Source organism: Lissotriton helveticus, chromosome 11 (genome assembly GCF_964261635.1).
Source record: "Lissotriton helveticus chromosome 11, aLisHel1.1, whole genome shotgun sequence".
Lineage (NCBI taxonomy): Eukaryota > Metazoa > Chordata > Amphibia > Caudata > Salamandridae > Lissotriton > Lissotriton helveticus.
The window spans coordinates 299,763,502-299,790,055 of record NC_136072.1 but is presented as its reverse complement, the minus strand read 5'-3'; the positions used below and the strand labels follow the sequence as shown (position 1 = coordinate 299,790,055).

General features: G+C 43.7%; 1 protein-coding gene across 1 annotated transcript in view; it reads right to left on the bottom strand.

The window, feature by feature from the left end:
• The window catches only part of RAB11FIP1 (RAB11 family interacting protein 1), a 56,977-nt gene extending 34,884 nt beyond the window's left edge, over positions 1–22,093 (bottom strand). Inside the window, exon 1 of the mRNA XM_078665410.1 lies at positions 21,692–22,093. Coding sequence (XP_078521536.1) covers positions 21,692–22,050 — 359 coding nt within the window. The 5' untranslated portion in view covers positions 22,051–22,093. The remainder of the gene's footprint in view (positions 1–21,691) is intronic.
• Between the last annotated feature and the right edge of the window lie 4,461 nt (positions 22,094–26,554).

Genomic DNA, 26,554 nt, shown 5'->3' with positions numbered 1-26,554 from the left:
TAACACAGTGAAAACACCACAAAGGTCCTCTAGATCAGTTTAGAAAAATAGCAACATTTATCTGAACAAACCAGACCAAAACAACAAAAATAAAGTTTAAAATTAAGCAAGGCTCTAGCTCTTCGGAAACTATAGCTCTGACTGGGGCTATCAAGTCACGAATAACCAGGACAAAGCCACAAGTTAAATCCGACCACGAGGTAATGAGGGCCGGATACAGGAGTTGGACAGACCCCAGCACAGTACCATGGATATGTCAAATAACGATGAAGAGGTGCAGAGGAGGTGAAGTGTAGCAAAAGTAGATAATGCATCAGTTCCTTACTGCTGTGCAGGGTCCTAGGGACGTTGGCACTCAGGGATGGTGGGCTGCACAAAGGAGGTGAGACGTACTGTAGCAAGTGAGGTGCTGATTCCTGGAGACAGAACCAGATAGTTGAGTTGCTAGCTCACAGGAATGATGAGGCGGAGGGGGTGCATTGGTTGCAGATGCAATACTTTGTTTTCTTACTGCTGTGTGGTATAGATGATAAAGTTGGGGGGGTCAACCCGCAGGACACTATTTCATGGTGTTGAGGTCAAACCACTGGACTGCGTCCGAGTCGGGCAGTGCATTACAGACGTTGGTGTCATGGTGCTCGGGACTCCTGCTGAGCCAATTCTTCTGGGGTGCAGCAGCGTCGTCAGAGCCTGCATTGTAATTTAAAGTCATGGTTGTTGCGTTGAGTAGGGACCACAGCTTCGGTGCAGGCAGCAGCTTGGCATCAGAATTGCCAACAGGCGCTGGTTCTGAAGTTGCTTGGCATCGGTTTCTTCTTGTACCATGAAAGCTCACTTCCAAGGGCCCAGAACTTGAATTGACACCACTGGTCAAGAAGGGTTCTCAGCAGATGAGCCCAGGTACTACAGGTGAAGTCTTTGATGGCCCTAAGACTTCTGACAGGAGGCAAGCTCAACTCAAGACCCTGGAGAAACTTTAGAAAGGAGGATGTAGAAAGCCAAGTCCGGTCTTCTCACTCACAGGACAGAAGCAGCAGGCCAACACAGAAAAGCAAACAGCAAAGTGGCAGTCCCTCCTGACAGCACAACAGCTCTTATTCCTGGCAGAATGTCCTCAGTGTAGAAGTGTTCAGGGTATATCACGCACGCACACAAGGCCCTCCACGACCTGGGCCCCAAGTACCTAAACAACCGCCTGACCTTCTACACTCCCACCCACCAGCTACGATCGACCAGCAACGCCCTCGCCGCTGTTCCACGCATTCGAAGAGCCACCATGGGAGGAAGATCCTTCTACCTGGCAGCCACAACTTGGAACTCCCTTCCCATCCACCTCCGCCGTACCAAAGACCACCTCTCCTTCAGGAAGCAACTCAAGACCTGGCTGTTCGAGCAGTAGCGGACCCCTCTCCCCCAAGCGCCTTGAGACCCTCCGGGTGAGTAGCGCGCTATACAAATTTCTTGATTGATGGTGTAAGAGTTCCAGTACTTACACCCATTCTAATCTTTGAAGTAGGAAGAAAGGTTGTTGTAGTGCCCAAGACCCTGCCCTTCCTGGCACTGGTTCTAGACACACTAGAAGGGATGGAGACTTCTTTGTTTGGGACAGGCACAGCCCTATTCAGCTGCAAGTGTCCGCTCCTCCTACCAATCTAACTCAGGAAGGCTCATCAGCCGGGTGATGGGCCATCAGGACATGCAGGCACACCCCAGCTCCCTTTGTGTGGGACGGTCTAGAATGAATTCACAAAGTCCAACTCTCATCCAACCCAGATGTGAATTCTAGAAACAGAAGGAGGCACAGAAGGGTTAATTAAGTGAGAAAATGCAGATTTTCTAAAAGTGGCATTTTCAGACCTGCGATCTGAAAACCACCTTCATTAAAAGCTATGTTTTTAAAAAGGTGAGTCCGGTGACACCAAACTCCAATTTTCTAACTATTCCCAATTGAAGATACACTGGTAGGAAGTTACCAGGCAGCTCCAATGCTAACATAGGGGACAGACCGAACTTGCTGTAGTGAAAACGGAGTTTAGCAGTTAGTCACTCCCGGGACATGTGAAACTCATAAGTATATGTCCTACCTCTTCAATAAACTGTACAGGGTGTATGGGGCTACCAAGGGCCTCCCTTAGGGATGCCTTACATGTATTAAAAGGAAGGTTTGGGCTTGGCAAATGGGTGCACTTGCCAGATCACAATGGCAGTTTAAAACTGCCCACACAGGTGCTACGATGACATGCCGGAGACAGGTTTGCAAGTTTACTCCTGTGGGTGGCACAATCAGTGCTACAGGCTCAGGGCTGGAAAAATCCACTTGACCGCTCGCATTTCGAGCTAAATTTAATGAGGGCGAGCTGTTTTTAGGTCCTACTCGCCCTTTCTGGCGTGTAGATAGACAAACTAGCTTTTGTCCTCGGTCTCTGAAAATGGATCAAATGTGACAAGATAACAAGATTTAAAGGCATTTTATTGCTCACAAAGTGAATGAGCAATAAAGATGCCTTTTAATATTGTTATCTTGTCACATTTGCTCCGCTTTCAGAGATTGAGGTCAAGTAAGTTGCAGTTAGGTCGAGGAGATTTTTCAAGGTACTAAACCTGCAGGACTAGTACAATTTTTGTTTTTTTACGAGCCCCGAGGCTCACTAGTAGCATTTGAGTTACCAGCCCAGGGCACACTATACTAGATTCTTACTTGCAATTCAAATCTGCCAATCATGGAGAAGCCAATTACCATCAAGTTTTAGACACTGAGCACTGGTCAGCAATGGTCAAGTGCCCAGAATCCCAAAGCCAGCAAAAACAAAAGTCAGCACACAGTCAAAAACAGGGCAGGTCTAATAATAAATTACAGTTGATAGTAGCAATTCACCCACAATATTCACACTATTAACCACACGTGTTGAGTGATCAACAGCTTTACCATTGCCCTCCCAGGCCTCTTACTGGAAGTGTCTGACCAAGTGCTTCCTGGAGCTAGTCACAAACATTATTGCAAGAGAAGACTTCATACTGTCATTACGTCTAGGGCTTGGCCAGCTGCCTAATTCCTTAGCTATGTTCGCTGGCAAGGGCAACATTTCCACTACAAAGAGCTTTTGTGATTCATCAACAACTCCCATCATTATGCTTCCCAAAATACATTTTTAAAACTTTACAGAGTTTCGCATCAATTAAAACATCAGAAACATAGGGGAGTCATTCCACTGCCACATACCAAAAGGAGTACCACGTGCTGTGAAAGCAGAGGAGGATTATCTGGAAAAATTATGTAAAACTGCTACATGTAACCCACACTTCCACAACCTGAATACCAGAGGAATGTGCCAGCAAGTGTACAAACATGTGTCCTCTAAAGCCACTGGTACAAAACAGACGACCTAGACAGCCAGGCTCACGTGTTGACTGCATCTGAGAAATACAATAGCAATTTACGACCAGGCAAAATTGATAACTGAAACAATGTGACAAACAGGCTACTGCAGACTAATTTCTTTTCTCCAAGCCTGATTGTCTTCAGTTGTAAATTTCAACACATATTAAGATTCTGTGGACGTTTAGACAAGGATTCTGTAGATAAGGAGCACCATTCTTGCAAACTGAAAAGTAGGTTGAATTTTACCTCATATGGCCTCATTTTTTTATGGGATTATAAATCGGACACCCTTCAAGGAACTTTAACAACTATGAATAAATGGCAATAGGAAAAGTAATTCCTAGTATTAAAGTAATCCAATTTGGTTTGTTATCCTTAAAGCAGAGAGTTGACGTTAATCTACGCCGAGTAGAATGCAAGGAGTTTCTGCCAATAGATCCAGATATCTCTGGAAACTTCACCTACTACACCTCAAAAGGTTCACTTGGATCATTGACGATGCAGAAAATTACAACAGACATAAGCAAATGCTTGTACAAGACATCTACAATACAATGACCAAAAAAAAAAATAATAATAATAAAACAATCTCCCCAGTAAGTGAAGAGGATTGGATACAGTCACCAATGACGTTACGAAGATGCCCACGAACATACATTTCTACCAGGACATCTACTAAAGCTTAGCTCAGCAGATCAGAGCCAAGTGCACCTATCTGTACCTGTGCACTCCACTACCTTGTGGCAAAGTATTAAACTAAAAAAAATGTAACCGAAATGCTGTTCCCTGAAGAAGCCTTGAATGACAGACACTGCCTCAGTTTTAGGATGGAAGTAATTTTCCAAGGCACGTGGCATCCTTTAGTAAGCATAAAGTGGACAGAAAAGATTAAACCTCCACGGTGGTCATCCTCAAGCCTTTCTTTCGAGTCCTGGTCCTTTGCCCCAACTCCTCCCCCCTGCCGTAGCTCACTTCTGCAGACTAGTGAAGATATGCATGAAGTCCTGCACCTGTATGAGGCACAAGGGGAATTCAGCACAGAGAAGCCACATCCAATAACAACTCACTTGGACTTATTTATACATCAAGCAGAGGAACAACAAACATTTGAAATACAATCGATCTACTGAAACCTCCGAAACATAAAAGCCGAAAAGAATACTAAAAGCAAAAAATATGAAGTGACATCAGCTCCAGCTTATGAGTAATGGGATTTTCCCCAGATAAAAAAAAACTTGTTCCTCAAATATCTACTTATTTTATCGCTATTGGTTAAAGTGGGAGCTGGGTGATTTTTACTGAGTACATTATTCTGACTTTGGAATATTTAGCACAGGCACACTTTCACAAGAGTACAGCCACAGCAAACTACAGAAAGAGTCTGCAGCCAGCCAGCCACAGGGTAAAGTTTTCACGAATTACAGCATCCTCTTCCCCTTAACCCACAAAGACTAGCATCTTCTAGTTTTATACTACTGTGCTTGAAGCTCTAGGAAAAGGGGTCAAGTAACTAGACAAGCTAGTGGGGGAGCTGAAGAGAATTGTTCTACAAAGGAAAGTTGGTACAAGTACCCAATCATCCTTCAGTTGGAGGAAAAAATGAGTGGGGGAGCACGATGACGTGTACGCATCACACATGCCCACGTGTCACGATGCTATGGCAGCTCAGACTCATGGTGTATGGACACTTGGGGGTGAAAGAAAAAACAAAAAATAGTTCCCTAAATGGGCACAGTGGCAGTCATCCGGTCAAACGTATAGCAATGAAGAGAGACAAACAAGAAGGAAATCCATTGAATAAGAAAGCAAATGAAACAGACAAGAAAGACAACCAATAGTAAGCAGAGGACTGGCTTAAAGCCCACTAAGCATTGGTATTGTCCACAATAGATCTTTTGACACACACCTAAAAATGCCCATAGGCTACACCTCAATGAAATAAATAATCTCCAGCAGAGACAGAAGAGTAATAATAGAGTTTAAATATGGCAGAGTAGGTGGTGGTTGTAGTGTGCTACAGCAGGCAGCACAAGATGTAAAACAGAACAGATCACGGTTATCCATCATGGTCTACCCTTTTGGCATCACTTCAAATGCACCCTCAAAGTTCTCCCCAACAGCCTGTCTTCTTTAGATGATTGTACATCAAGTGTAGAAAACTAAATAAGATGAATGAAAACTGAAGCAAACATAAGGAATGTGCTGTGCAAGGATGGAAATGGAGGTGAAATAGGCGCATGGCTAATTGACCAGAAGACGGGCAACAAATATTCATAATATGCAGAGCACATATTAATGCAGTATAGGGTATATCAAACTTATGAGAGGGATATGAATGGAAACATTTTAGAGGACTGAATACTTTGGGGAAAATCAAAAATTGTGTGAAATGGAGCCTCATGAAGCCATTTTAGATTTACAGTGTACAGAAAAAGAAAAAAAAAAAAAAAAAAAAAAGACACACACCCCAAGTACAATATTTGTATTAAAAAAAAAATTAACAGGACCTAAAAACACCTAACTTGAATAATAATCCCAAATGCACGGTTGAGGCATGAATGTGCAAGATTCGCATAAAACAAGCCAGTGTCCCATTCGGGAGCCTTACATTGATTTGTGCAGACTCCAACACAAGTGAGAGCCTCGTTTAATTGAGAAATCCCACATTCGATTGAATTAAAGGGGAGTTCATCATGTGATATAGTGATATTTTTAATTGAACCTAAAAGAAGAAAAGTGACATACATCGTCAGTATATAAAGAAGACTTCTACCCTGGAGAATATAAGCCCATGTTTACCAACATATTTCCTCATCGACGCCGAATGGGTAAAACCCTTCGAGAACGCTTTACTCCGGCAGCCCCGGGTTCAATAGGCACATCAGATGTATTTAGCTGCAGATTAGGAGGAAGGCTTCTTTTAACCCCCCCCCCCCCTCCCCCTCCCCCTCCCCAACGCCCATTTGTGTTTAGATGAGCAGGCCATCATTTTCTTCAAATATCTGACACAAGTGAGATAAAAAAAAAAAATAAAAAAAAAAGCCTTGAGTTTTTTGAGCAAAGGGAGGGAGGGGGCTGGCTCTGCTTTAGGGTGACCAGAAAAGCCTGGTTTCTGATCAGTAAAAAACAACCGCAACACTCACGAAGTAATGGAAATTTAAACCTTTTGGCACAATACTTTTCCTAGTTTCACTCAGCAGTTTCGAAAGGAAAACCAAACAGATTAGTAAGCCGATGGAAGAGGCAAGTCAAGGCAGTAGTTGATTAGGTCCAGAGGGAGGAGAGGGCGGAAAATTAACAGAGCAGCAGGCGAGAGGAAAACACGATGGAACGCAAGCGCCTCTGCAATAACACAGAACACTAGCCAGGGATACAGTACAGCACCCACCAGCAACAGATTCGCCCTCTGGTGCCACAATAAAAGGCGTTTGTCCAGTGCTTGAAATGGAAAAATAAAAGTGCATGTACTCCGTTCCTGAGTACCTGCTTGTTTCTGAGAAGTGCCGGTACTCTACAATTAAAGGTATTGCATTTCTTTAGAGAAGTGCCGGTACTCTAATCAAAATAAAGTGCCGGTACTCCGTACCGGACAGTACCGGCCCATTTAAAGCACTGCTTTTGCCACAGAAGATGAAGGATCGTACAACACTGCTGGACGAACTGCGCTGCCTCAGGACGCTTCTATGTGGAGCAAGTGTGACCAATGATAAAAAAAAACAGGATAGCTCAGGGCTTTTTCTCTGACGGCTAAAGGGGTTGGTGCCATTGAAGGTCATAGGGTTTGCTTCCGTATGAGGGGGTCACTGAATTGCAAAGCACCAGCTTGTTTATTGAGATTAAGCAATTTTGTGGTCCTGGTAGGCTTTTGTTAGAGGTGCGTAAAGGCTACAGCACAGGTTGTGTAGATAACTTAATACCTTTCCTCATATTTATTTCTGGTCGAGGCAGGAAGCCTTAAGGTGATCGGAGTGTGGAGAGGAAAATAGTGGTCATGGTGGACTCTGAATTCGATTTCTGCTTTACTACCATCTATGCTGCAGCATTGTGGAAGAGGATGATCAGTTTGTGCGAGACGATTAAGCGTAGAGTCTGGAGTTGGTGGGCCAGCATATGGGCATCTACTTTTTTCAGGAGATGGTGGAAGCAGATACTTAAGACAACTGTCAGAGTGACTGAGATGTAATTTACACATGAGTGAATTTGAATTGAAGGGACCCATCTGTGATTGAGGCAACTAAAGAAAAAAATGTAAAGCATCGGAAGTAAGGAGTCAGACTCCTTGCGTCTCAGTGGGACAAGGCCATCTGTAGTGCTGAAGGGCCCGGTGGAGATCTCAAAATACTAATGGACTCTTCCCTTCAAAAGTGCTGTGAATGGCTTGAAGAATTCAGGGTCTGTGTCAAGTCTAGTGGTGAAAAGGCTGCAAATTCTCAGTCCTCTGGGGTCCGGCAAAGTTTTAGAAGTTCGCTTTCAATTCCAGCTAAAAATAATACATTAATGGTTATATTTATATCCCACCAACCATATCAAATTAGCGCTAGGAGCTTGTATAGTAATTACCCGGGACAATGGCCCGCACTTATATCCACCTGGGAAGAATGATCCACTGAGCCAGCCCTGCCAGGGTATGACCCCCAACTTCCATGAGTCTTGACGAGTGCTCAGCCCACAAAGCTACTGGGTGGGTGGGGCAGAAGACTTAAGAAGTTATTTTAGGCCTATCATCTCTGAAATGTGTACGATGAACAAAACCACTTTGTGTTACCACACGGAAACAAGCATTGCAAAACAATAAAGAAGCCTGGCTGAATCCTCAATTCTTGCACTGCCAGCTTTAAGTGGACACGAGCGCCTCCCAAATTTATCAGCACTTACTCACAAGAGTTCAGTCAGTGCATCAGAGCAAAAAAAATGCCCAGTAATGTTAATTTCTCAACATCTGCTCGGAATTCACTCCCACAGGACATCAGAGGACCACTGGAGACAGAACTGCCCTTACTTGAGCAGGATTTTTGTTTTCTCAATAGACAAAAAATAATTAAATTGCACCACATGCCAACCTCCTCCAAACGTTATCCTTCAAAGAATGGCGTTGACTGGAATTCCCAGCAGAGCAAACTGCAATGAATCAGAGTGCCCAGGCGGGAATGTGCTAATGTCAGGGTTGCTTGAATTTGATAACGTTTCCTGGTACTCACACAATGAACCAGCATATATGTATTCGAAGCCTAGTCACAAGTCATCTTTACTGGGCCATAGCCACATAAGAGCTTGAGCCATTTATACCCTCCGCAACAGTTCTTTAGAAGCTGTAATGAATCTGCCTTCACTAAAGGGTCCGATTTATGTGAATACCCTAGAATCAGATACATTTGAATAAAATAAGCCAATTGTCGGCCTTATACTTGCAAATGGAAGGAGCCATAGAATCTCAGACTCGAAGGAAGTGACAAATAATGGCCAAGTAATAGCTCAAACTATTGTTCCAAACACATGCCAGACGCCCCTCCCAGGTGCTGCACCAGAAGCCTCGCCTGACGGACCCACGAGCAGCGGTGTGGCCCAGTGGCTAACTTGCCAACTAGAGCCAAGAGCACTGTGGTTCGATCAAGACTTTCCCATTGGGCAAAGTTGAGTGGCCCTCACAATCACATGCCTTGTGCCAAGAGATCGCTCATATGACAATAGTTTGAGCACCTAAAAACGATAATAATAATCATACGTCTGAGTGGCGACTCGGTGGGTGAGTGGATCTACTCCAGGAGCCAGTGTTGAACCGTGCGAGTACAGGTACACTTCCCACCAAGTCCACTCAACCTGCGAAGTTGATCAAATGAGTACCACTGAGCCAGATCCAAGAAACCGCTTAGGAGGAGAATGGAATAGACCATTATATTCATGATACTCTAACTCCCAGTAATAAGAAGAAACCAAACAAGGACTGACAAAGCCAATAGGTCTGGCGTTGGCTGTAGACATTTTGCCAAAGCCAATTGTGTTTGTGAATGCATCCCTTTCCCTGTAAGTATGCATTGTGCGTTTATTTGTATTTAAAACAAAGCATTTGGTAACAGACGGGGGAGGGAGTATTCACACAGAGTCAGTCTTGCATTATTCAGCACCACTGAACAAGCTGCTCTTCTTTCACTGTGGGTTTCCTGGTTACAGAAAAGGTCATGTAGAAACGTACGTGCTCCTCACACAGCTTAATAGACTACTTTGCACCTGGTCCACTAACTCAAGTCATAAAAATAAATAAAATAAAACAGGCCAACCTACATAAAATGCCGCTAGACTCGCCAGACCAAAATCTGTGCTACTAAACGGTCCCCCACCTGCCATGAAAATGTTATGCAATCAGCAAAGAACAAATTTAAATACTTTACTGAAAGTGAGAGAAAAGGAAAACTGAAAATTGTGTACCGTGTGCCAGTGCGTCAAGAAACAAAGTCTGGGTGAAATGGGGCACTCTGGCAAGATGCAACACTGCCCCAGTAAGGAACCAGCTTTGTCTGCCAACTGCACATGTACATTACAGTTCAGTGGGTGGCGTTACACCCCCCCCCCCCCCCAACTCAACTGCACTCCTTTTATCGACCCTGGAAGGATGAAAGGCCATTCAATCACCAAAAGTATAACCAGAAACCTGCTTGGCTAAAGGATTGCTGCAGTAGGGCTGCATTAATATTAATGTACTCTTCTGAGCTTAGCGGTTTACGTCATTCCTAGGAAAATATCGCCCGTTAAGAAAAGGGGGGAAATTCAAACACAAATATTTAGCGAACTCGACAACAACCGAGGGCACCTTGTGAAGGGCGCGCCACGCCTGTGCTCATAAAATAAACATTGGGACCAGGGCACCGGCCAGTATTGGTTTTCCTCACTAAGTAATCAGATACCAGGCCGAGGAATGTAAATGGCCGATCTCCAGCTAACAGAAACTTGGAAGGTGCTCAGGTATCGCCTGAAAAACGAGTTCAGTGAGGCAACAGGCACTGGAGCAGGTATCTTTACCGCCAAGACAATGAACAACAGGCAGGCCTCAGAAGGAATGTGGTCGGGCCGGTGGAAACGGCGGCCGCTGCTTCTGCAACAAACAGGTGATGTTATCTTTATTGTCCGAGAAAACGAGCCAGTCACTGCGGTCACGAACAGGCCGCGGCTCACGTCGTGACCGGCTGCGTAGCACGAACACCTGCCCCGCGGAGAGCACCCCCCCCCCCCCCCCCCCCCAGGGACTCGTCACCTACAGCAATCCCGTCTACTTACTACTGTCGTAATCACCTATGCAAACAGGCGCGATTCAGGCGTGAGACTTCCGATTTTGAGGCTTTAAAATTGCATTATTTAGCTGCCTCCCGCCTAGGATTAACCCATCAGCAATTCTTAGTCAATAGGGAAAATAAATTCCTCCGATTTGTATTTTAAAATATCGATGTGTAGCCAACAGATCTTGGGCTAGGTCAGCAAAGTTTAAATTCAGGTGTTCTAACTCGACAACATGCACGATCTAGGCAGTGTGGCATAACGAAACTTGAAAAAGGGGGGGGGGGCTGTAAACATGTAGGGTGCCCCCCCCCCACCCACGCTCCGGGCCTAGTACGGAGGTTCAGGACAGGGGCCACTGGATTTAGGGCAAGCCACTTTGCTTCCCAGTGGCTTAGGCCCTACCTAGCCCACAGGCTGTAATGGGGATTTAAACCGACTAACCCTGACACAGATAGTTTTTCACCACCCTGGACGTAGTGCTTGAATAAACGGGTGGCTCTACCATAAAGTATTCAGAAGAAAAACAAACTCTGGAGAAAAGGGTTTCCAGAAGGGTATTTAAAAGAAGAAAAAAAAGTCTAGCAAACTCACTTCTACCACAGGATTTGCCTACTATCTTAAGACCGTATTGATGAGGAGGTATCAGAGGCAACCTTCCTGCATGCCCATTGCCTACCCAAACACCCCACACAACCGAAAATCCAAGCACCTGCTCCACAAAATTACCGTTGGGCGAGTTTGTGTCGAAAAAGAGAACTTCAGTCGACGCTTACATAAGTGAATCGTTATAACTGGCCTTTCAAGCCGGATTCGTTCCCGCTCCCTAAAAGTTTCATTGATGTCGGAGCCTACAATACCCTGTAAGTGATTACATTTCGGGCCTTGCAGCTCAGTGGACTAATGCATCCACACCGGGGACCTCTGTTTGACTCATGGCTACAGGTTCGAATCCCATCGTGTCCATTCACTCAAAGAGTGAAATATAAATATAAAATGAGCACCAGTAAGTTGGGTTAACAATATTTCTTATTCAGTCCTAAAGGGCGAATTTTTACTAAACTGATAATTAAAAAAAATAAAAAAATAAAAACTGTGAAGGCACTGCCCAACGAAAGTTATTAGTCTCAGTGTGGAAGGGTACGGGGGAGTGTACAGGAATGCAGCGTCAATCGAGGAAAGAAATATTCCTGCAATGTAGCACAGCTTGGCACCGCCGTCTCGCTCTGCTTCCATGATGAGGAAAAACAGTCACATTGGTTGGAAACTAAGTTTGCCAGTGAAAGCAATCCTCACAAAAACACACAAATTCCAAGGCAGGATGGAAGATAAAGCTTTGCTGGCACAGAAGAAAAGCTTGCCTGGGATTAGACCAAGCAGTCTAGCAAATAGGAGGATAAAGTCAGATGAAGCAGCTGCTTACTTTCTTCCATGGCCACAAAATCAATAAGGGGTCTGTCTCACAGAACAGCAGGCTCTCTGCATACCTTATCCCAAACGAGTACACATAGGAGTCCCTTACCCAACTCCCACAAATACTAGAAGCGCACCAAACAGGGCTGGGCCGGTTATGTTATTACTAGAGGGCCACTCATGGCTCCACCACTCAACGTTCTTTCAGGGAATTAATTTTAATTCCGAGCTTTGGCGCCTGTGCAACAAAATGGAAGCTCCTAGAAATGGGTAAAACATCAGTATAAGGTGCTATGTGAAAAGAGCACTTGCAAATCCAATAGTGCTAGGTTTTGCTGCCAGCCTTTTTGGCGTTGTCAATGCTCGTTTTGTCATGGTTTTTGCAAAATTATATTATTCTGGGGACCTACCTGGCCATCATCAATATTGATCATTGGATACAAGTGTAAATCTTTTTTTTAGACATCAGAAAGCACACACTGCCATATTAGTCCCAGACACTAAGGAACTAATTTTTGTATGGCTGTTTTCATAGTGAAAGAAGAACGTTGTCACTCAGTGAAGCTAGCCAATGGCTGAAGTAGTCTGATCAACGGTCCCATGCTGCAGAGCTTTAAATAACGTGTAAATGGCACATTTATTAGCCCAATGAATGTAGCGGGCTGGTTGAAGGCCCCTATAAATCAGTTGAACCTAAGATTTTAGTCAAATCGAAAAAGGTCAAGGCTAACAAAAATGAGATTCCAGAACGAACAAGTAATTGAGTTGGTTCCGAATATGTTGATCTGTGAATCTTAAGTGGGTATAGTCATTCACCACACAATCCTATGTAGAAAACTTGGAGGGGTGACCAGCTACGGCAGTTCCTACTGTGTTGGGTACACCATCCCCAATGTGGAAATGACAGCACCAACAACAAAGTGCCAGCCAATCAGATCTGTCGAGGCCAGAATAAAGGCACTCCTTTTGTAGTCATTGAGGGAAAGAGGCATAGTGCTGGCATGCATGTATCAAATCAACATTCTGTTATGATTTAATATTCGCTTGGGCACAAGTCTACAGCACACACGAGGCTTGGGAGGAACGTGACCTACATTGGAACAGTGTGTGCATCACTAGAGCAAGGAATGCGGTCGTCATGTAAACTATCTACCGGAAGATATTAATGACCTATATGTCATCAGATATGGAAACACAACCCGCTGGTAAATGCCCCAACTAGGTAAGCAGGTCAAGGAGTTTATATAAAACGTTTAATAGCGGCTTGTTTGTCGTCATAGTAAGAGGTTGAGCGGGGGTTTGTAGGTCAGTGACTAGGCGCAGTAAGAACCCTTCTCGGGGCTGGACCACCAGCATTGGGGTTCAATATGGAGGGACCGGTCATCCCTTTCTCAGTTCAGCCTGTGGAAATCAAAGATTAATTTTTTCGCTGGCAGTTCCAAAAAGTGGTGGGGAAGACGACTAATTTCTAGTCACTAGACTGACCCGGGGCAAGTGAAAGAAAGCTAGAGAAGGGAGGAAGGAGACAAAAGATAGAAAAACAAGTGATAAAGGAGAAAGTAGCTTCCCTCTTCAGGGTGGAGGAGCAGAGAGCCCTGGAGGTTCGATCTCTGCCACTGATGATGATGACGGCAGGGATCAGCACTCAAAGTGCAGAAGTAGGTCTACTACTTTGTTAATATAGAAATTGTCTGCTGCATATGAAGATTAAAATGCACACAAAAAACCTGCACTATTTGTGGCCAAAATCTCAGCCGAATGCAGCATTCGGCTACCTGTGCCTTATTTTTTCAGTGTAAAATTGAGATGCTGGCAGGACAATGTGTATATGGCTGGGTACGGGTGATCCGTGAATAGCAATGTGTACCCACTGGGCCGGGCCGCTGTGTACTATCTCTGGTTACTGTAAGCCTCTGATTGAAAGAGCTGCAATTGGGACTCGTAATACTTGTACCCAACATGGCAGATAGAATGCCAATGTTTTCTAAGTCTGGGCACTAAGAGAATGCCAAAGCAAAGTGCACCCAACTAGTGTTCTGTAAAGCATCACAATGTGTGCATACCAGTTTCACAAATGCTCTAGTTAGGAAGCGTGCACCCAACTGGAACATTCTGTACTGGTCTGCATAAGCTCGCCTACTAGGGGCACTGAAATACTAGGACTGAAATGTGTATAACTGGGGCAACGAGAGACTGGCCCCTGCGAACCAGACAACTGGCAATAAAGGTACCATTCAGTGTACAGAGCGGGAGCAAAAAAGGCTCTTTTTGCCCAGTCTTTCTTCGCTATTGAGCTTCAACAATTAGTGTTCAGGACGTTGCTTTGTTGAAGAGGTCTGTGGTTTGGACATGCATTGTGACATAATTCACTGGATGGTCCTTTAAAACAGAACCCTGGGATATTTCAGCACAGCCCCTGGCAGACCAGCCAGCGGGCATCATATACCATTTGAGCCCCAGCCCCATATTACTGGGAACGTTCTAGAATATATTTGCTCATCATTTAGATATATAATGCAAGCACCATGCCTCTCCATGACAGGCACACCCCCAGCATAAACAAACATTTGAGATTTTTTATTTTTGTCATGATTTCGAGAGTCTATTATTACCAACGGTCAGAGGACAGCGTTAATCCATTATATCACAATACAGCATTTAACACCGGGCCGTGCAAACTTTACCAACAGTCTAGACGTGTCCTTAATGCAGTGTGGTAGTACATGTTTTCCGGTCCTGCTTCAAGGGTCTTGCTGGAATATTTTTCTGCTATGCTCCATCCAATGCTTAGTTTTCTGATGAGGTTATAAATATTTTGCTGTGGCAAGAAAAAAAGTTTTCCGTATACTTTGACACTCTAAAAATATTCATTAAGCTCTCCCAGGGCAGGCTTTAAACTCCATTTAAGGGTCAGGAATGCCATAGGTGGCCTCTGGGCCACACTTATCACAGCTGTATAGCGTGAACAAAAAAAAAGAAGAAAAAAAGCGACATGACTTGGCTGCACTTGCCAGGTACCCCCTTCTATTGAAATGCACTTACGTTACCATGCACACAGAAGGACGCCAGCACCATTTTCCTTTTTTAAATGCACTAATCCAAGATGGTAGACGCTACTTGAATCAGTAAATGTATTTTTTTGCGTAAAAGTACAAAATAAAAAAAAATAAAAAAAGGACCGGTGGAGGGTAACTGAAGCAGTTGAACATAAGCAGCACATGGCAGAGAGAACAAGTGGTAGCAGAGAAACTCAAAGTATTGGCTGTAATACTTCTTTGCTATCCCCAAAAACGCCAAGACTTGGGATCAACCAAAAGGGACGTATTTTGAGAAAAAGGCAAAGTTAGGTCTGAAAATTAAATTGCTTTTGGCTTAGCAACATGTTACAAGTGAGTAGGTTCAATACAATATAAATATATACATACAGCGCATATGCACGTGTGAAAAATGTAACATGCCATTTATTACCAATGTGGAGACTGGGTATGGCTTCTCGAAATTTTGATCCTTGATATTTGACATGATATTCTGTCCACACAATATTTTTTACCTCAAACTGAGGTCAGCGATCCAAACACAAGTGTGCTACAAATGGCTGAAGTTGTTCAGTGAAGTAAAATCACATTGAAGATTCTATGTGCCTATGAGCAGAGTTCATTTCATGTGCCAAACTCAATCTAAAATATGTGATCTGTGAGGCAGTGAATAAGTTTTTCTGATGTCAATTTTTCACACTGTGGTAATTAACTTAAATTTAAACTTTGCACTATAGCCATAAATGTGTGAAATGAGTGTTTGTTACTTAAGTTGCTCCATGTAAATTTACTTTCACAGTCATGATATGTCCGATTTAGGAATGAAATTGGTGTCCAGCAAACATTCCACCAGAAAATATTGAATTATCCTTTTGGCGGAGGATAATGAATTATAATACACTTGGGGAAAGAAACCAGTGTTCCTACTTGGCAAATACATAAGTCAGTAGGAGAAGTCCATGACCCTTCAGAACTTGGACAGACCACTACTGTTACTTGAGACCACTGATATGGGAGGAGCTGGGTGAACTAATGGTGAAACAATTATTCTTGGTTAGTGATTTAAAGAGGTCACTTGTTTCATAACAACTCAGTCTGCACTGCTTTAACTGCCCTCCACAATGCCAAGAAAAACCAGAGTGTACCTATCATATGACGAGGCAATAATTGTTAGGCAAATAATAGATGTTGTAAATTAGGAAAGCTATGTTTTGGAAGAGAAATGTGTGCATGCTTATGCATCTCGGTCAACAGACAGGCACTTCAAAGAAAAATAACACTGCCATCTTAAGTTGTTAGAGCTTGCCTGCTAGACCACTTTAAAATGCTTCTTGTGGCCCATACCAAAAACTTAGGGCCCACCCATTGCTTACCACTGGTCAGCATTATTGTCCCTTCCATTTGCTTGTTTTGTATTCAATTGTTTGCCATTATATTCTTGTGTTTTGCCTTCCATAGATAATTTATTTATTTGAGAGTTTATATATAGCGCTGGCCAGAACCGAAGGTATCGGAGCGCTTTACAACATTTGTCATGTAGCAATTGAATACAAGGTAAAACAATAGTAACCACAGATTAGTGACAAATCCTGTTCAGGGAGGGGGGACAACAGAGCGAGTCATGAGTAGGTGATGTAAAAGTCTTCTTATCAAAGTGATTATATACTCCAATGGGCAAGGTTCTATGTTAGGGGCCAGCTACCCCTTCGGAAGAGTTTGGTTGAGGAAAAGTTCTTCGAGCTGGCTTTTGAATTTAATGAAAGAGGGTTTAGTCCTACAATGGACTGGGATGGCAGTCCAAATTTTGGGCAGATTTCCAGAGAAGGAGCGGGATAGGGTTTTTGGTTTGAGAGTTTTTGGAGGGATGAGAAGTAGAGCGTTAGTGCTCCTGAGATTCCTTGTCTGTCCAGCCTTGTTGAGTTTGGAGGCCAGGTAGGCAGGTTTGCCAGTGTGCAGAGCTTTGTTTGCGAGACCAGCAGTTCTGAAGTTGGCTAGCATTTCGATTGGGAGCCATTTTTGCTCTCTGAGAGCTGGAGAGATGTGTTTGTATTTCTGAGGGGAGCGAAGTCAGATTTTGCTGTGCCTGTGAGGGTTGCGTTCCCGTAATCCAATCTTGACATAACCAGGGATTGTGTAGCCTGTTTAAGGTCATTGGGAGGAATGAAGGGTTTTATTCTGTGGAGCAGTTTTAGGTTGAGGAAAGCGCTCTTTGTGGCGTTTTTGTTATGTTTGACCATGTCTAAGTTTGGGTCCAGAGTGATTCCCAGTGATTTCACGGAGTCGGCCGGGATGAGATTGCAGTTGAGAGCATCAATGGTTCTTAGCCAATCTGTGATTTGGGAGGAGGGTCTGCTCCTTGTTGGATATGAGAAGGATTTCAGTCTCATCTTGGTTGAGTTTCAGGTGGTTGAGGGATACCCAGTGTTGGACTTCTCTTAGCGTGTCGTTTAATCTATGAATGTCACCAATGGAGGAAGTTTGGTGGTGGCTCCATGTAGATGTTGAACAGTGATGGGGAGAGAATTGAGCCTTGGGGGGGGGGAACGCTCCAGCTTACGGGGAGTAGGTCAGATGTGAAGTTTTTAATTTGTATTCTTTGGGAGCGGTTCCACTCCCTCCATGCCACTCAACACCACTCCTCAGCACTACACCACTCTATGCCACTCCATTCGACTCTCCTGGTCCCACTAACTTTAGCCATGCTGAACAGCAGCCTCGCTGGTGTGCAACATGGCTAAAACATTTTGGCAAAGCCGATAGCGCTTGCCTAGGGAAGACCTATTGCCTTTAGCAATGCTTATTTTTTGTTTTAAAACCTTTGACTAACATTCACATTACTTTCTGTCACAGGATGGGACTCCATAGCACTATAAATACACACGCCACTATACTCCAATGCACTAACCAAGATTCATATCAACTGCACTTATTTAAACCTACACCTTACGTGATTGCATTAATGAGCTGAGTTTTCCTACCAGATCATAGCATTTCCTGCAGATTAATTTAATTTGCATTTATTTTCCATTTAAGGTGCATTGTGCTTTATATTCAGTCACCTGTACGTAATATGTATTTGGTATATTTTGCCTACGTTTCCAACCCAGCCACCAGTGTAATCAAGAACAGTTCTTTTTAATGCACTTAAAGCGCTGCTCACACTCATGGCATTACCCTATATGTAGATATTCAGATTGGAGAGGTTAGATCTTTGGGATTGGTGGGGGGGGGGGGGGATTAATTATTTGTATCCACCAACTTGGCAAAAAATTATTTTATGGTTAATGTCAATGATAGGTGAGCACACATTAGTGTGGTCCTCCCAAGTCAGACAAGGTAAAAACACAAACAATGTCCTATTGGTTAATCTATATAACCATAAACACAGATGTGGCTGTAACTCTATTAAAATACATTAACAAGATTCATACCAGAATTGAGCACGTCAAATTTAAATATCCTGAGGTAATTTGAGTAGGGCTGGTGACTTCAATAGGACTGTGCCTCCATGCGAGGAGATGAAGCTTTGAGTGATTGGTTTGAGGTTTACAAAATACCATAAGCAAAATTTCCCCGTCATAAATGTGCTAAAGAAGCTAGGGAGATATGCAGTTGGTTAGCTGATAGTAGTTTGACCTCTTTGTATGGGTGTTTTAAATGGTAAGCAACTTAGCCCAATAGAATATCTATTTACATACATCCAGCACTTTATATAGTTTTATGACTGATACAGCGGCTGATAGAATACTATTTTGAGACATGGACTACCATAGAAGACTTTATACTAGGCTGGACCCTTTCCATTTGCTTCTCCTGCAGGACTTACCGGCTGCCTTTTCCCAAGCGGTATTACATATACAGGAAATCTGCTTGAATAGGACTCAAATATAGATAAAGTAATGGATTGTCTCCAGTATGTCAATTGTCTTAAGCATATGGATCCAATAGGAAAGCTGGTGTTAATAAATGGTTTCAATAATGAAATTCAAAATCCGTAAGCGGCAAATTCTCTATAGACACACCCATATCAATATTTTCACAATTAATTAAAAGAGCTCAAAACAAATTATAAAGGCGTAAAAACACACAAGATTACGCTTAACATTAAAGAGTGGGAAAAAAAGACCTTTGGAAATATCCGTTTAACAAACATTATAGGTTTCTGAAAACTGTTGTATTGTCAACTATATATAAAGTTGACCTTGAAATCCTCAAGCTGTTCGCAGAACTCTGTTAGGAAAATTATCAGATTCCTCAAACTGAGTAAAGCGGCTGGTCCAGACAACCTATCAGCAACTATAATTAGAAATATTAAGTGGTCAGTTGGGTTTTTGACACCTTTTTTCTAAGGATTGTAGAGACTGGGGTGATCCACCTATCTTGGAGACATGATGTAGTTTAATGCATCTTAAAAAAACGAAAAGGGGAATTTTCCCAGTAATTATAGATTGGTAAGTCTAACAGATGGCTCCAAAATATTTGCAAAATGACTTGTTACACCAATGGTGCGCATTGTTGGGAACAACTTAATGCCATTAGATCAGGGAGCATTTCGAGAAGGGCATTCTACAGTCGACCACTGTTTTGCTCTTTGGGTCATTGGTCGAAAGTGTATTGAAATAAACCAAAAATATGTTGTTGCTTTGTGGACTTTCACACAGCATTTGATACGGTGGCCAGGGGTCTTCAGTGGAAAAATATGTTTAATTGGGGAATATCATCTGGCCCAATTAGTCAATTACACACCTCAAATTGGGCAAGGTAGAATTAAGATTTGTCTAGGCATTTGTCCAATAGAACATAGATACTAAAAAGATTACTGCAAGGATGTGTCCATGCACCCTCTTTTGGTCTTTATATTTCTAACCTATCTGTGGTTTTGAGAAATATATACTTGTTCGCCCCTAAGATGTGCAATGTCCGTATACTGTGCCACTTGGATACAGACTACCTGACCATATTGGATTACAAAAAAATAGGTGTACACAGGAATTTGGAGGCTTTGGGGCAATGTTGTAATAGCTTTCTCAACATAAACATGGAAAAAGTAATGATGTTTGGTAAGAAAAAAAGTGAAGTACAAATGGTTTTTAAATAACGAAAGGTGGAGGAAGTTACAACATACAGATATCTAGGGCTACTGTTTTCTAAAAGTTAAGCTGGAATTATTTTAAAACCTTAAGAATTAGGAGAGCCAGTAGTTTCTGTTGTGGCCCCATTAAAAGTTAATAATATTTATAGAGGGTATTCATTGCTACACCAGCTCATTGCCTTTGCGGCCAAGATTCCTCTATGGATCTGAGATCTCGAGCTTAAAGCCTGCTGGGAACGGATGGAGATCAACGCTCTAAAAAGGATATCACAATTACCAAAGGGGGATATGAACCACGTTATTCGATGTGAATTAAAACTAATTGATTGGTTGTCAGTGTCAATCAGTGTTCGTATTTTAAAAGTACTTTAAGAAGCTGCCAGTAGTGGCATTACAAATAAAATATTTTACATCTGGTGGAAGTAGGCAGTGAAAATAGTTGAGCACGGTGGCTAAAGAAAATTATACATATAGACATGTATAAGCAGATGGGTAATACTGTCACGTGGAAACCTTTTCCTCCCAAATTTAGTATGTATTATTAGATATTTTAAAAAGATAGCCTATACTCAATATCATTGAAAGTCGACAAAGACTATGATCTCATCATAAACCTATATGGTGCTACGATCTAGTGGTGCAAATCTTAAAGCATTGCAATAAAATCACAAGTGACATTTTGGAGAGGCAAAGTTCCACAGGGGTTATCAAACCTGCACTTGTCACCGACAACTTACTAATGGCTGGGACCCACAAAACGTGTGTAGTATAATCCACCCCATCTGCAATTCGAACCCACGTAGCCCTGTCTGTTATCACTAAACACTGGTGATTTTTACCAAGATTTCCTGTCTCACTAGAGAAAAGCCTGGCACAGGTCCTGCCAAAACAGTTATGTTTAGATCCCGTCGCATAGGCCGATCCTGGCATTAAAAAGATGTTTAGGTTTCCTACCCTTTTCTGTGCGGAACACCTGGCGTCACGCTGGGCTTCACACCCCATCCCAAGGGTGAATCCATGTTTACTCCTCATCCCTGCAGCAACTATTAGGCACCGGTCAGAGGTTTAAAGATCCGCTGCCCATCCTGACACCTTAGGCGAGAGTTACCCTATTAACTGGAATACACACTGTTGCGGACAAACGGAATGTATCCTTTGTGATGTCAGAGCAGATTTGCAGTCTCTAACAATGCGCGCAAACGTGCAGCGCCGGCTGAAACTTAATAGCACGGCTCAGTCATGCCAATTCCTGCACGGTAAATACCTGAAAAGAATCAGGAGGGCTAATTTAAGGCAGAAAGAGAGAAATATGTATTACCTGAACCAGGAGGGTGTGCGTTAATCTGGAAATAAAAATAAATAAATTTAAAAAAAAGTACGCTCGGAAAACACTAACACTATTTCACTGGAGAGAGGGAGTTTGCATGTATGTACCCAATGTGGATTAAAAATGAAGAGCCCAACAGCGCCCGCCCGTCGCACCATGTGATCTTGCCCCGCACTTACTGAGTCTTCCTGCGATTCCGGTCCTGGTGCAGCTGGTACAGATCCAGCCCCACCTCGCCCAGGTGCTTGTCGAGGCCCACCAGGGCGCGGTGCATGAGGATGAGTCGCAGGGTACCACGGCCTCGGTGGTCCTGATGCAACAGCGGCAGCTCAAAAGTTGCCTCCTCTTTCCAGATGGGTGCATGGCTTTTCTCGGCAACCGTTGTGCTGTAGCGCTCCTTGCCCAGCTGGATGATGGCGTAGGCATCGTTGGTGCCCGCTTTGCCCTTGCTGCGAAGCCCGCGCGCCTGCAGCACCGTCACCTGTACGTGGGTGGGGAGCCAGGAAGACTGCGATTGATACTGTTGCGCGAGCGACATGACTGCAATGAATGAAGCTTCCTACGGAGCGTCCGGACTATATACAGACAAGACGGCGCCTTTAAAAGGCGGTGCTACAGTGGGCTTACGTACACCAATCACAGTGGAGGAAGGGACAAGTCACGCAACTTCACCTGTCCTCTAGACTCGAATGATTCTTTAAAGATATGCACCGCTGTGCTCTAATTTGTTTACGTTAGACGGTACAGGATATCCGCCATATTGGGTTAGGTAGCCACAGAAGGACTGATTTTTTTTTTCTTACGAGCACCCAGCGTAGCCATCGCCCGAAAACCACTTCCGTTTCTTTCTGAAAACTGCAACGAAACGAGCATTTTATTTATTTTTAAAACGGCACACACTTGGCAACTGACCATTGTAATAAGATACTGAACACATTTTATAAAATGCCTGTGATCGATAGCTGCCAAGGTTTCAGATTGCTAATGAGTGACATTTTCATTTTTTCAGTGTACTTATGAGTGACATTCAACAACTATGAGTGACACTTTCTTGCGAGCAAAATAAAGCAATGAAGACTAGGGAAACATATAAATATCAGAATTTACACCCATTTGTGCAACCAAAAACTCACACTTCACTGTACCAGTTGGTAGAAATTTAGAAGAAAAAAAATCACAAAAAGTAGGTATAGTCTCCCTCACTAGTTCATACTACAAACAGCAGGTAAACGTGCATTAGAGCTTTGCGTAATGATACCTGACTGATACGTAAAATAAACAAAAACTGAAAAGGTATGTTAAAAGTGAATACAAATGGCTTCATGTGGACATGAACAAATGTTAATAGCCAGTATATATTTTCAATGATCACAATTCTACCTTGAAAAGTGAAGACCCGACCCCTCTGAGAAGCACCAGAGGTTCCATTCTGGCTTCGGGCTCCGTAAATAGAAAAGCACTGTAGGAGCTAGACGACGGCTGGTGAATGGCTGTTCTTAAGACTTTCCCTTTCTGCCTGGGCTGAGAGTCCTGGCCCAGACCAAACTGGAGGGGAACCGTGTTCTGCCTAATCGGTGCGTGCGTCCGTTACAACAAAGAAAGTCAAAGAGTGACCACAGCTCTAACAGGCTCTGCACAGTGACGATGATGCTTTAAAATTGTTTTAAGCACATACATTAAGTTTTTCAATATTAGGATGATTTTGTCTGCTAAAGAAAACAAAATAAGCCTCATTCAGAAATGAAATACCAAACTGGGCTTTGTAGATTCCTGGCGAACGTCCGGCCATACAATCTTGTATTTCCCCAAACACTAAAGCTCTTTTTTTTAAACAGTAAATGTAGATCTACATGACTCTCTGCTGCACCTAACATGGACGCTGACTGCAGAGCACCATTTTGTGAAATGTACATTCTAGTACGTGTGACGTTGAACTCAGCAATAGTTTAGACGAGGCTTCCACTAGATCTGTTCCCCTTAGCAAGCGACAAATAACTTCCGATTTGGCACATGCCTGCGTAGTGAGTTATTACAGCGTAGCTGGTAATGCACTGGTAACAGGACGTCATCGCGTAACTGGAAACATCACTCAGTTTCTTCCTTACATGTGATCTAATGTCAGCCGAGGCTGTGTGGGGATGCTTGGAATCGCGCTGTAGCCGAACATCTCTTGCCTACTACGCGAATGGAGATAATGTGGACCTTGTTATCAGGACATTCTCTGCAGCCTGTCACGTCCTCATTCCCAGGGTCCGAGTTAAGTGCATGTAAAGATCTGTGACCTACAGAAATGTGTGACTTTGCATTGCAGTGCTGTGATGCGGACCACCACACTGAAATGCGATAGAGTCACGTCTGATGCGTGATCCTTAGCAGGACTGTATAACGCCCAATCAGGGCTTTAAGTGGGATGAAAAAACTGGTTGGTCTTTCAAAGGGGTGTGGCCAGTGTAATTGGGGGTGTGGCTTTAAAACACTCAAAAAATCTGTGTTTAGCATAGTGTGCCGCCCGACACTGTTTCTGTCATTGCATCCAGATATGTGATAAAACAAGTAACATCATACCTACAACAAGTAAGGCCTATTGGCTTTGTCAGTGGTTATTAGTTGCATAAGATAAATAAGCTGCAACTATGGCTTATTACATATAATATTGAAAAAGCTTCCAATTAAAGCCCTGGTGACCCTACCACAATGTTGCTGCTCTTGCGTTTCAGAAAGAGAAGGGAAATCCAGAAAGAAAATGACTCTTTAAAGGATTTCCCTTCCCCCAAAACGCTCACCTGGCATGACGTCATGCCGTAACTTCTCCACTAGTGAGAAGTGAGAAGTGGGAGCAATGCACATCGATGTGCCTGCTGTCTCGAAACGGGTCTCTATCGGGCTCTGTTTTGTGCCCTGGCACTTCTTTCCGGACTACAGTGACAGCAGCTGGAAAAAAATGGACCGCCTGTGCCAGGGCTCAAAACAGAGCCCGATAGAGATCCGTTTCGAGGCCCCCTTTAAAAAACTGCCGGTGCTCAGACCCCTTGAGACCCGGCCCACTTAAAGCCCTGCGCCCAATCCAAAATGACACCCAAACATGTCAAGTACTCTGAACACAGGTGAATGAAGAACAAGTACTTTATTGCAAGAATACACCACCCACAGTAAACACCTCCAGCTCCATGTGGATCCTAACACCAACTACCAAGAAGCAGAGCTTACATTGAGGTTACGTAGTTTTATCCTCGCTTTGCTACAGTCTCCATTTTACGTTCAGTCGCCATTTTATGTTGCCTCACTCAGGAAGCACGGCTAACGTAAGGAAAATGGTCTTTTCTGCCACTTTCAGCTGCGCGGTGTTTTTCTTGTCGACAAGCAACCTTTGTCCTTGTGTGCAATACTGATGTCAGGGTCCGGCCGAGTTCGTAAAGCCATGTCTAGACTGATTAATCCATGTCTCTACTCCACTGTTTGGGTCCCACCATTCTTCTCTTCCTTATCTTATTTAACTGGCCTTCACTATTCTCTCCGTGTGTTCTCTTGTTACATAGCTCTCCTTTTGAAGCATTCTACACATGTTTTACCACCTGCAAACTGGATTATGGTCACCTGTGTTGATTAACCTGTGGGAGGGGAGCACACGGGGTCTGAAAGGAGGGTGTGTTTTAGACATCTGATACTTGTTTTCGAACTATTCCTATTCGTTAGTTTTGTGTATTTTGGGAGTTGTCATTGTAAACTTGTGTTGTATAATAGACTGTGCGCCACAGATTGAAGTGGCAGTCTCTTGAGAACCTACCTGTTGGTACTTCTTAGACAACTGTGCTTAGCTGCAGCTAATAAAACTACTTTTCTACGCCTAACGGAGTGTCCAGTGTCTCTGTCGGTCAAGGCAGGTGAACTCGGGGATCTTAGGCGTGCCCTGCGCCGCTTGGCCCGTAAGGCCAGGTTCTCCAATTGGCGGCCCAACGTGTGGGCGACTTCAGCGGTAGTAGTTTTGCCCGAGAGTCGTGAGGAGCTTCGCAGGAAAATTCCGGAGGATTTCGCGAATCACGTGAGCGACCCCTGCATGTCGAAGTGGACCGAAGGTCTTTTGAAGCGTGGCTACTCCTTCCCGACGGCTGCTGACGACTGCTGCCCTGACTGTCGCCCTGCCTTGGCCCCTGGTGATGATTGGTATCGCGAGACGATAGACAGACATCTGTTAGCGTGAGAAAAGCATTTAGTTAAGTATTTGTGGGTAGCGCCCACTCTCTTTGTTTTGTATTTTTGTTATTCGGGTAGCGCGCTAACCGAAGCCAAGGGGTAAGTACGTTTGTGCTGTGACAACATTGTCTAAATAGATCCCTTGACGTTTGTAAGGTTAAAATGCCTGGATTTAGTAAATTTAAGAGATTTTGTTGTTGTGCTTGTTCTGCGGACTCCCGGTTGGAGGATTCGTGTCCGATTCCTCCAGTTGGAACTCCTAATTATGAGTTGTACTCAAAGCACGGTGTGGGTCCTATAGTTTTTAATGACATATGGACCCGTTACACTAAAAAAGACGGTGTTTTACAATGGCCACAACACGGGTCATTTGAAACTGAGATTTTAGACAATCTGGAAGCGATTTTATTCAAGAGAAAAGCCCGGCCGGCAATGTTTGACTCTTTTCGCCTATGGCGCAAGGAAGCCAAACAGAAAGAAATTAAGCAAATGAAGAAAGATAAGAAAGAGCAGAGTGTGACGATTCTTCAGGCTGCCCAGCAATTTAAAAATGATGAAACTGATCAGATGATTCAGGTGTCGGAAAGACAACATCGTATGGCAGCGGATAGATGCTACCCTGTATTGCCTACCGTTACAAAGAGTAAAAATCCTGATGACGATTCTTTCATGTCCCATTTGTTGACATTACCTCCGCCTTACGTGGTAGGAGCCAATGCACCACCATTACAGCCTGCTGCCAATGCGGCCGCTGTCCTTCCTGCACAAATACCTGTCCCTGTCATTTTGCCTCAGCCTCCTTTGCCGACAATGTCTGTACCCCAATCTCCTTTGCCTCAGCCTTCTCCATC